Here is a 12,314-nt window from a genome sequence, read left to right as displayed (position 1 = left end):
TTTGGACACTGCCAATAGTCTAAAAGAGAAAAGGATATACAGCATTCCAAGAGACTTTCTGGGCCATAAAATACAGGCCCTATTACTGTAGAGAATAAGGGTATATTATATTGTAACTTATTACAACATGATGTATTAGATACCTATCAATATAGAAAAGCATTTAATAAATTTTTTTTTCTAATTTTTCTCACTGATCCCTTCCCTCTTCATTTGTGAGACAGATATTGAACTGTTGGCAGCTTGCAGAGAAGAGTTTCATAGAAGGCTAAAGGTCTATCATGCTTGGAAATCCAAGAATAAGAAACGCAATGCGGAAACAGAACGGCGTGCTCCCAAATCAGTCACAGACTATGGTGAGGAGAGATCTTTCTGTGTGTATAATGACAGTGTTCTAAAGGAAACATGTCTAGAATTGATTTTAGTTTTGCTAGGATGAAGGAAATTCTTTGTGTTTTAAAGAGTATTTTTATATTGACTTAAGGTACATATTTTGGAAACACTGAAACTAGGAAATGCTTTGCATAGAGCAGAATACTTTCAGAAGACTCAGAGACATCTATTGAATAGCTCTCCCTAAAGCTTTTTCTCATACCAGCTCACATCTGTTAAAAACAGGTCATGATTTGCTGTTGCATTTGTTGGCATTTTTGCAAAATGTTCACATTGCTGTGCTGCTTTAGATTAAGCAAGATCGTTTTCTTTTATGAAATTGTGGTTTGCATTTTGACACTGTGTCTTTAATACTATTCATACTAGTGTTTACCTCTGTAATTACAAATGTTGCATTATGAGATAGGTTAGTTATAGATCAGAATGTGAATTATACCTGAGGATTGAATAGAGATTTTGAAAACAGAATAAAAAAAGAATCACAGAATTGCTCAGTTTGGAGAAGACCTCAAAGATTCAGCCCAACTGTTAGCACTGCCAACATCCACCAGTAAACCATGTCTCAAAGTGTTACACATGTTTTAAATACCTCCAAGGATGGTAACTCAACCACTTTCCTGGTCAGCCCATTCCAGTGCTTAGCAACCCTTTCGTTTAAAAAAGTTTTCCTAATATCCAATCTGAATGTCCCCGGTGCAAATTGAGGCCATTTCCTCTTGTTCTGTCACCCCTTACTTGGGAGAAAGGACTGACTCCCACCTCACTACAGCCTCCTTTCAGGTAGTTGGAGGGAGCAGTAAGGTCTCCCTTCAGTCTTCTCTTCTCCAGACTAAACACTCTCAGCTGTTCCTCATCAGCTTTGTTGCCCATCTCTGGACATGCTCCAGCACCCCAATGTCCTACTTGTAATGTGGAATCCAGAACCGATCTCAGTATTTGAGGTGCAGCCTCACCAGCTCTCAGTACAGGGAGACAATCACTTCCCTGGTCTTAGTGGTCACACTATTTCTGATACAAGGCCGGATGCCATTGGCCTTCTTGGTCGCCAGGGCACACTGCTGGCTCATATTCAGCCAGCTGTTGACCAACACTTGCTGCCTGGACCTTTTTTTAGGGCAGCTTTCCATCCACTCTGCCCCAAGCCTCTATCGCTGCATGGGGCAGTTGTGGCTCAAGTGCAGGACCCAGCCTTTGGCTTTGTTGGACCTCATGTGATGGGCCTTGGCCCATTGCTACAGCCTGTCCAGGTCCCTGTGAAGAGCCTTCTTGTTCTCAAACCGACCAACACACCTGCCCAGCTTTGTGTCATCTGCAAACCTACTGAGGGTGTACTCAATCCCCTTGTCCACATCATTTTTAAGCATATTTAACAGAACTGGGCCCAATGCCCAGTGTTCTCTGAGGAACACTAATTATGAACATTCTCCAGTACTCCATCAGAGAATTGCACGTGATTATCCAGAAGACTGGAAGGCATCACACTCTGTTATATAACTCATTTAGTGTCCACAAAAAAAAAAGTGTGTTGGTGATATTTGTGATAGGTATTTTTCTCATGCTTTTATTCTTTATTAATGTATATATAGACGTGGATGTAGATGTTTGTAAATGGAAGTTACAATGTCCTCATTTACATCACTGTAAGCCTTATCTACCGCAGGTTATGTGAAAATTCTGTGAGTGTTGATATTGCAAGTTTTAATTATGGGATGACAGATTTTGCATAGTTGCTGCTTTCTTAGTTGACTGTCATTCTACTCATTTTAAAGATGTGTTTTTGTTGTCAAATTAATGCACTAATGGGAGTGTCTGCCTTCTAAATTCAATAAGAAAATAGAGGAGTTACCATGGTCAACTCTATCAGACCTGAAAATTAGATGAGCAGTTTCTAGAGTGATATCTGCAGAATGGTTTGTTAGTGTTTTCCTACTACCCCACCTCCCAAGTCCAGTGATTGACTCATAAAAGTAATCTAAGAAATGAACAGTCACAGCAAATGGATATAATAATTTAGTTAGATCTTTGCTGCTGTCTTTTGGTTCTGTGATTCTTGTGTTCCTGTCGACATAGCTAATCGAAGAGGCAGAGGAAAGGGAGGATGGGGAGAAGATCCTCTCCCCAAAGTCCCATTAGCCTGGGATAAGAGCATTGACCTGGGACAGATCCCCATGGATACAGGTGCCCTACTTAGTGTCAGTGTTAGTCTTTATACAGAGGCGTCTTCTACCCCTTGATTCATTTACTGAGTTATGCGTTACTTGAGCATTACCTGAGAATTTCAGCTTTTCAGGGACCTTTGTTAGAGATACATAGCAGGTAAAATTTAGACCCCTGGAAAACATGTTATCAAAAAATGGTTCCTTGTGGCCATTTCTAGTAATGTGGATTTAAGTGCTTAAGGAAGCTTGTGGCAGAAACAGCATGAAAAAGCATTTGAAGCACTTCAGCAAAATGGTAAGTTGCTTTGAATTTGAGCTCACAAGTTCTGTCTTGGAGCTAGATGAGTAAAATAAATATTCATGCACAGTGTTGCTGATGGGAAGTAATAGAGCAGAGAATCGTTGGATTTGTGCAAATAAAGCTTGGATTATTCATGATCTCATAGTTTTTAGTTAGACATTTACGGCATTCTTTTCTATGTTTTTCATTGCATTTTTGTACTACTCTTGGATTTTACTGAGTAAGCTAGAACATTGCAGTTCAAAGAAAGTCACTGATAGTGACTGTTAGAGACTCTAGTTAATTTCAGAAGTAATTATTCCTATTAGAAATAATTATACCACCTGGGCATGTCACATCTATGTATTAGAATGATCTGAGAAGGAAGTAAGAAGGAACTCTAGTTTCTTAGATATTTAAGCTGAAAGTCTTTGAGGTGTCAGTGGATGTGTGTTTCAAATGATGTCGTTTCTTCTTTCTGTCTTTTCACTGATGTCATATAAATTTACAGGTATTCTTTAATTAAACTCATACCTTCAATTTAGAAGCTAAACACTGATTTGTTTCTTATTATTGGAACATAATATTCTTATTTCTTCTTATAGGCAGATTTGGTGTTACTAGAAGCCTGGAATTTTTTTCCTAGCAGAAATGTCAAAAATTAGTTAGCAGATTTGTTACAGAGACATGTCCTTATCATATATGCAACTGAGCTTTTGTAGCGGGCATCTCAAATCATCAAAGAAATCAATTCCAAAATGAAATCCTAATGAAAACAGAAGCAGTTGGAAATCTCTGCAACTTGAGAAAAGGAGACGTTTTGTATATGTCAGTAAGCAGAAAATGAAATAGAAATATTTAGCTCAACATCTGTGTGTGTTGTGTAACAAGAATTTCCATTTGTCTGTCATCAGCATTGGTGAAAGATGTTGAGGTAATGAAACTTAACTTTTCAAAGATCAGCACTTCATGTTCAACATGTAATATTTGTTCACAGATTTTGCACCATTTCTGAGCAACTCACGTAAGTGGGGAGATGGTTATTTAAGCTAATTTTGAAGAATAGGCACAATTGAGAGCTCTGCACTAACATTGATCCAGTGTTTTGCTACACATGTACAAACAATTGAATTGTTCAAAAAAGTTTCTATTTTACAATTTGGCAATGGTATTCAACTGATGATAATTATATATTATTCCAGTAATTTATGAATGCAGTTTACATTCCTTTACAGATCCTACCCATTTGAGCAGTCACGGGAAGGGAGAATGAAATAGCCTTTTTATGCAGGTTATTCAAAGGCATAATCTACTATTTTTTTTCTCTTTTTTTCTTTCTACCTTCCTCCTGTCCCCCTTCCCCCAAAAAATACTGTTCTTGTTCTAACATTTTTTACTGTCTGCATGTGACTTTTTGTTGTAGCAAAACTCTGGAATCAACTTCATGTAACAGCTCTTTTCCTAACACACAAACTAACATTCAGGTGATGGTTTCTTTTGAATAAAAAGCTATAATTTCACAGTATTGAAAAGTAGGGGCTCTGTTGGCTGCTTAACATTCCTGTCCACTAGATTTCCTCTTGGATTTAGCTATGCGTAGGGTTAGAAATAAGCCTTAGCAATTACCATTGCAGTGCAAAAAGTGTTTGACAATGTAAAGCGGTGATCTGCGGTGGTGGATGGTCAGATAATTTACAGAAGGTGGAATTCCTTATAAACCATAAACTACGTCTTCCTGTAAAATATGTGTTTAGTCAGAGTTGATGTATAAAAGTATCATTGAAATATTAAAATTTATTTTGTTTTCCTTCGTTGTGTTTACATAGATGTGGAAAAAAGACTTGAGGACATGATTTGTGTAGTAGATACGTATTTTTGTTTAAGAATCTGCTTTTCACATTTAGAAAACATGAATTTTGCTTAAATCTGAGTGGAAGCAATTTCAGGCTGCAGTTGCTAGTCTGATAGTCCTGTTCATAACTGTAGATATACATAATTAGAAGTGAATATCATTTTTCATTTTATTAAATTTTCACTCAAAAATTAGCTTTACCACTTAAGTCAGCAGACACAGAAGGAATTAACTTTCAGTTATTCTGTTTATGCTGAAACATGAAACTGTTAATAGTGACTTCCTTTCCTAGAGACGTTAACAATTTCTTAAGCAGGGTATTTGTAACACTGGTATTGTAAACCACTAAAACAACATCAGTAATAAACTTTTGCAGGAGGCAGTTGCAAAAGGAAAGGACCTTGCTTCTAAGAGCATTTACTGTTAAAAAGTGATTATGATACTTTATGTATAACATTAAGAAGGTCGATCAGTTGATGAGTTAGAGAGCTTTGTATCAAGCAGTATTTGTTGTTAATATTTCTATTAACAAAGGAGTAATTTCTAACAGTGTATTCTGTGTTGACTGTATTTTTGTAACTGAAAAGACTGCTTTGCACTGTGACTTTGATTTACAAAGGAGTGCACTGAGTTAGAGCAGTTACTGATTGTTTCTGGTTGGTAAGGTATTGTATGTGGGAAGTTCTGATTTAAATATTGGTTCAAACCAGAATGTATTATTTTACTCACTTTCTCTAAATGTACCCTATGCCACTGAGCAACCTATAAAGCAACATATGTAGATACAATGTTTAACATGAGCCTTTCCTCCCCAGTGTTGTAGCTGTAGTGATTCAAAGAAGGCACCTTATATGAAATGAGAGTAGGTTTGATGAGACTTCAGAAGACCTTGTATTCAGAGAGAATCTCTCAGTTTTTTGGAGGTTTGGTTTAGTTTTTATGGATCATCTTTGGTTTATTTTGTTTGGTTTCTTTGGGTTTTTTTATTTTGCTGATTAGTCAAGCAAGTCATAATATGTCTGTCTTGTTTCCTCCTTTTTCTGTTTGCTTGTTTTGACATTTATTTGTATCATAGCTCAACAGAACCCAACAGCCCAGCTACCAATGAAACAGCAAGAGATTGACATAAACAGAGAACAGCGTTACTTCCGCATTCCCTTCATCCGTCCAGCAGACCAGTACAAAGATCCCCAGAACAAGAAGAAGGGTTGGTGGTATGCACATTTTGATGGGCTCTGGATTGCTCGGCAAATGGAACTTCATCCTGACAAGGCACCCATTCTCCTTGTAGCGGGTTGGTATTGAGAGCAAAATGCAAACAGTGAGAAGGTTCAGAATTAGTATCTCACTTCAGAAGAAGAGGCTGATGGTACAACTTTCTCAAGTTGTACGTTCTTTTTTTCCATCAGCAGTTCTTGTCTGGGCAGAATTCGAGGACTTGGGGCTGCTGTTGGTGGCAGCCAAATGTGAAAGAATATAATTTGGAAATATAACTGGTCATGATTAATTGTCCTCAGGTTATTCACTGGAATGGAGACAGTGTGAAGATAAAACATCACAATTTATTTGGGAAAGTTATACTCATTGTTGTATTTGGTTTTAGTTAGCCTTGAAAAATTGCCTCACATATGATCTATTGCCTTTCCATAGTACAGTGCTAATAGCAAACTGATCCTTTTACCAAATCTGTGGGGCCTAGTAAACATTTCTAACAAAAATTGAATGTAGCAATTTAAGTAGAGATTTAAATATAGTAGAGATTTAATTGGTAATGAAATGTGTCCTGCTTCTCTGGAGGATAAGGACATGGGGAGAAGATCCTGAAGAAATGCTATTTACAGCTCTTTAATTTGAGTTTTGTATTCAGTATAGGGGCTGAGGAAAAGACCATAACCAATTTGCTTACCTTCAGAGTGATGCTTTACAAGCAATAAAAATTATTTTGTTTTCTGCTGATTCTTTTTAATAGAATTCTGTATATTAACTGTTGCCTATTCGTTGTCAAAGTCAATAGCTAAAGGTAGCATTGCTGACATGAATATCACATTCAGTGGATCACTTATTATAAATAAAACTTATTGAGTGAGCTACATTCATTATTTCATTGGATTCCCTGTGTTCATCCTGTTTGGCAAACCCTTTTTAGCATGGGAGGCTGATGGATTAAGAATACTGGCTATATTTGATCAAAAGTCTCGTGTTCTTACTCTCTTGACTACCTTTCAACAAATTAAATCATAACAGCAATTCACTGGAAAAAGATGTAACACTGAAAGTATGTGTAAAACAAATGTGATTGTTGTTCTGTAGTGGATTTTGGGAGAATATATCATGCTGCTGATCTTTTTGGCTTCTTTATTCCTCTTTGTTTCTGTTATGGGTGTATTCTGATACAGCCTTTCTGCTTTGTGTGTTTAAAAATATGAAATGAAATCAAACATTAGGAGGAACTTTTTCACTGAGAGAGTTATTAAGCATTGGAACAGGCTACTCAAGGAGGTGATGGAGTCACCATCCCCAGAGATATTCAAAAGACTCGTGGGTGAGGGTGCACTGGAACGGGCTGCCCAGATGGGTTTGTGGAGTCATTTAAAACCCATCTGGATGAGTTCCTGTTTGACTTACTTTGTGTGGTCCTGCTCTGTCAAAGGGGTTAGACTAAATGATCTTTTGAGGTCCGTTCCAACCCTTCAGATTCTGTGAAGAAGTGATGAAGTACTGAGAAGTATAGTTTAGTTTGGTGACTAGCCTGGCAGTGTGAGGTGTTAGTGATTAGACTTGAACATATAATCATAGAATGGTAGGGGTAGGATGAGACCTTTAAAGATCATCTAGTCCAACTCCCCTGCAGAAGCAGGTCCATCTAGATCAGGTTGCACAGGAACCCAGGCGGGTCTTGAAGACCTCCAGGGAAGGAGACTCCACATTCTCCCTGGGCAGCCTGTGCCAGGGCTCCCTCACCCTCACAATGAAATAGTTTTTTCTCATGTTTAAATTGAACTTTTTGTGTTCCAGCTTCATATCATTACCCCTTGTTCTGTTGCTAGATACCATTAAAAAAAAAGGGATTCCCCAACCTCCTGACATCTTTTCTAACTGTAACGATACTACAATTCTGTGAAGTCTGTGTCTGAGGACTGATTTCCCCATCAGCTCTCAAGTGTATTGATGAACCAGAGCTTGAGAGAGGAAATTTAATGAGGAAGGTTTTATCTTTGTTAGTGGGGCCCTTGAAGGACATAAAACCTTTATAAAGATGTTTCCTTTTGCTTTACCCTTTCAGGTAAGGATGATATTGATATGTGTGAGCTTAATCTCGAGGAGACTGGCTTAACTCGAAAGCGAGGCGCTGAAATTTTGCCGAGACAGTTTGAAGAAATTTGGGAGCGATGTGGAGGTATCCAGTACCTTCAAAATGCAATTGCAAGCCAACAAGCTCGTCCTACATATGCTACAGCTATGTTGCAGAACCTACTGAAATAAGCGGTCTTTTTGCACAGCGACGTTCGAGATGGGAACCTTTGCCCGTGCTACAAAGGGAAGAGTTCTTCTTTTCAACGGAGGACGTAAACGTTCTATGATCACATTAGAGATGTTTAATATAAAGTGAACAGATTTTCTTAATCATGTGGTTTGTTAATTTGTACGTTATGATGTTTAAATTGTGTAGTGAACTTCACTAGGTGTGAGGACCTTGAAGAAGCTTCATTGTAGTTTGTTGCATTTTGTTTATATGTTGCATTTTCTTTACCAGTCTCTGTTATAACTCTTAACACTTCTAAGCAATCTCTCAGTACTTGGGTACACATGACAAAGAACTGCATTGCAACCACCTTTTTGTAACATTCCCTCTTTAAAACAATGACTAGGTGGCTTCAGGTGGTGACACAGTAAAGAGCAGATCCTGTTTCTAATAACTGGAATTGTGAGGCCTTAGCTTTGACTTCTGTTCCGGAGAAGTTGGAGTATACTTTTATGTAATCTCAGACATTTTATGTCCTGATTTGAAAATTGGTTAGTGTCTGTATTTACTGACTTTTTCAGAAGCTGATGGGAAATCTACCTAAACTGACGATGCATAAATTCCTATTTAATGCATTCTCTGTCTTGGTTTAAGATAAATGGTTTTCTGTGCATTCTGCAAAGAGTTCATGTATTGTGTAATACTCAAAGAATGTAGTATTCATTAGGGCTTATACCACTTCTCTCTTAGTTTCTTTTTCTTTTTTTCTATTTAAGTATGAATTTATTTGGAATTTTGTTCCTCTGACCAAATTTCCATTAGGAATTCTTGGAGAATTTGTTTATCCAGGTAGTGCAATCTCAAGATATTATGCTAAATTGTCCAGGACTTTATCTGGAGGCATATATGGATAAGGATAGCATAAGGGAAATCTCTTGAGCTTTTTAGTGGCAGTGTAACTTAACTGAGTATTGAGGCCTGAACCTCAGACATCCTGTTAATTTTAATTGTAACAAGATTCACAAGGTCTGTACCTTCTGATAGATTGTACAAAAATTTGTTTCGGTTACATAATGTGTCATCTTAATACTATGTGCTGGTGAAATAGCTACAGTTTTTAGTATACTGGAATATCATAGTGATTCAGAGCTTTGTCTTAATCTCTTCTGTCAAGCTCCATAGCTTGTAACAGTTCCCTTATTAAACGTTTTTTTTTGGGAGTTCTTTGTGGGTGGGAATTACTAATTTCATACAGTTTTAGGATGCATCTTGCTCACTTCTGTGAACATTGTTTCACCATGCTGGCCATTATTGCAACAAATTAAACTTGGTTATTTATTATCTCTTCGATAGGAATTTGAAATCTAAGTAGCTTGATGTCTTATTGCTGATTCAACGTGATTTAAAAATGAAGTCTTACTCTATGAATTGATAAAGTTTACTTACACTATAAAATAATTTCCTTGCTATTGGCTGAGTTTGAAACATCTTGGAAACTCAAATTTTTAAGTATGCAAGTTTTTAAGCACAGAGAAAGCTCCTGATGCATATATCCTCACTGACCATAGATTTTGCTTGCATGCCAGTCTGCTTGTTCTAAATGCACTCCTTGCTGTAATACATGTGGAGTTATTTTGGCAATACATTAAATTTGTGTGCGTCAGCTGCATTGGGGAATCTCAGCCTCCACTGTGTACCCACTCTACTTTTTGGTCATGTGATTTCAAAGGAGAAAATGTTTTCATTTTACCCAAATTCTTCATTGAAGCACTAATTTTTGGCTGGAAGGTGAAAGAAGTGCATCAGACTGCTGGCTAGCAAGATATGTACAGATGGTGATGCATGAGTTTAAAGGTTCTGCTTATGAAGTTTAGATTACTGGTTTAATGTGTGATGGAATTGGAACCAAGGTTTCAGAACTTCCAGTCTCCAGAAATGTAGTACTGCAAGAAAGCTGTGATTGTTCATGTGATACAGGGAAGTAAAATCACTTAATTGATAGGGCTGAGATGCTCTACCATGTAATTCCAATGATCTCGACTTAGCTTCTTAACTCTACACATTCATTCTCAGTTTATACATATATATATAAAGAGTCTTCTGAGAGTGAACATGGTAAGCAGAGAACCTCAGTACTTTAGAGTGTGTGTGTGTATGCACACATATATATGCTTAAATGTTTCAGTATATGTATATGTATAAACTAAATTGTGAGGAACTTAAGTAAAATTACCTGATTTTTCCCAGTCTATTTCTTTGATTATGCCAAGATATGCTTGACTGGCATCAGAAAGACAATTTTTTTCAGATTGAATGCATGGAAATGCTTATTAACTAAATGACTTACAAAATGTAAGCTATCAGGAAAATAAAATTGACTTTGAAATAGTGGAAGAGGAACTGGTGTCTGGATGTTCTCAAATGAGATATTCCCACCTCTCTGTGTTGGCACAGCTCTATGCCTGAGGGAAGCAGAAGATGCATTCCAAAAATCACGGTATTCTTTTTTGCACAGTAACTGGCTTTTTTACCCCCACCCCCCCACTTTTTCTCTGCACCAGAAACAGCATCTGCTTTTAGTTTTACTGATATTATTGTCCAACAAAATTAATTTTCAATTAATTTCAGATTTTATTATTTTTTTTACCCCAGGCAATACTCAGCTGCCTTCTGAGTGTTTCCATTATCCCATCTGCTGTGACAGATAATTATACTGTTGGATAATGTGAAGAGGAAACAAATAAACATGGGGAGGGGGTTGACCTATACAGGATTGTAGTATTGTCTAAATGCCCTTCTGATCTGCATGAAACACTCCACAAAACAAAAGAAGAGGATTACCTTGATAGGCTACATTCCTGACCAGCTGACCCAGGAATATGAATTTTCTAGACAATGCTACGTAAGATCACAAGGTCATTAAATACTTTGCCTTCATCCACTTTATAAGGTTGTTTTTCTTTATGTAGTTGAATCCTTTGGTTTTATTTTCTCCAGAATCTTTACACTATTTAAATGACTTCCTAATCCTGTACTGAAAATTGAAAAAAATAAATACATTCCATGATGAAATCTCAGTTGTAGTCTCTCTTACTGTTTTCTTGTGAAAGATTTAAAGCATAATGAGTCAGGATAAGTTAAGTTATGGGAAGGATAAAAAGATTTTCTATGGTGGTGTACTTCAAGCTACTCCAGTAAAGATTTTGTGTTAACTTTCTAAGGTAAGCGTTCATCAAATAAAATACTAATTTTGTGATCTTTGTCTCACACCTCATTTCTCAGCATTTGTTGAAAGTTATCCCTTTATGTTTCTTTTTGAATTTTATTACTATTTTTTCACCTTTACTAATATTGCGTCCGATGTATTTCTCATATACTAATGATGTACACTGTTGGCATCTTTTTCGTTTTAGATCATGACAGGCAGTGACTATTGAAATCATGATGCTTTGAGTTTCCATGCTGCTCAAAAAGTTTTTCTGTTTGAGCTGGCGATGGAGTGGGTTTTTTGCCTTGTTTTCTCTATCTGTTTTTTTTGTTGTTGTTTTTTAAAGCATTATCAAACTTTCCTGTCTTAAGGGACAAATCAGAATGTTTGATTGTTTGTAAGAAAATAAGAAGATCAAAGTAATTCAGTGAGATATCATTGAAATATAATATTATATCAATGAGATATAATTTTTTTTTCACTTCCCTTAAGACTTTCATCTCTAACTGTAGCTTTATATCAGTTTGAAGATAGTGATGTCTTTTTGTGTGAGATGAAATACCAACACACTCCCTGTGAAATTTTCAAGTAAATAGTTTTATTATATATTATTGAAATACAAAAGGCTTACATCCAGTAAATATATTTGGTAATTAATAGTTGAGTGTTAAATACAATCATGGATAATCGTTATTAAAATACTCATTTTGAAATGAATTATTTTTTAATCTGTCTAGTGAGAACTAGCATGAAGTAAAACATACTAAACACATACAAAAATACATTTGTAGTGGAAAAACATGGAATGCTTTCAGTATTCCTAATGCATTCTTAACTTACATGGGCAGCAGTGAAAAGCTAACATTTGTTGGCAGGAATGCCTTCCAGTGCCATGCAAGAAGTGTTTTATAAAATTGTTTCTTTCTGAAGTGTTACTGAAGTCACATCTCGGGCCACTC

The 12,314-nt window shown here is 36.6% G+C and overlaps 1 protein-coding gene across 3 annotated transcripts in view; it reads left to right on the top strand.

The window, feature by feature from the left end:
- MYO6 (myosin VI) overlaps positions 1–9,510 on the top strand; it is a 114,676-nt gene extending 105,166 nt beyond the window's left edge. For 2 of the 3 annotated variants that reach the window (XM_061989559.1, XM_061989560.1), the window contains exons 30-33: positions 225–356; positions 3,830–3,856; positions 5,760–5,978; positions 7,968–9,510. In XM_061989559.1, coding sequence (XP_061845543.1) covers positions 225–356; positions 3,830–3,856; positions 5,760–5,978; positions 7,968–8,167 — 578 coding nt within the window. In that variant the 3' untranslated portion in view covers positions 8,168–9,510. The remainder of the gene's footprint in view (positions 1–224; positions 357–3,829; positions 3,857–5,759; positions 5,979–7,967) is intronic. The other variant, XM_061989561.1, reaches the window with a different exon arrangement.
- The last annotated feature ends 2,804 nt before the right edge of the window (positions 9,511–12,314 follow it).

Source organism: Colius striatus, chromosome 2 (genome assembly GCF_028858725.1).
Source record: "Colius striatus isolate bColStr4 chromosome 2, bColStr4.1.hap1, whole genome shotgun sequence".
Taxonomy (NCBI): Eukaryota; Metazoa; Chordata; class Aves; order Coliiformes; family Coliidae; genus Colius; species Colius striatus.
The sequence above is the reverse complement of the archived record's forward strand: the minus strand, read 5'-3'. Positions and strand labels throughout refer to the sequence as shown.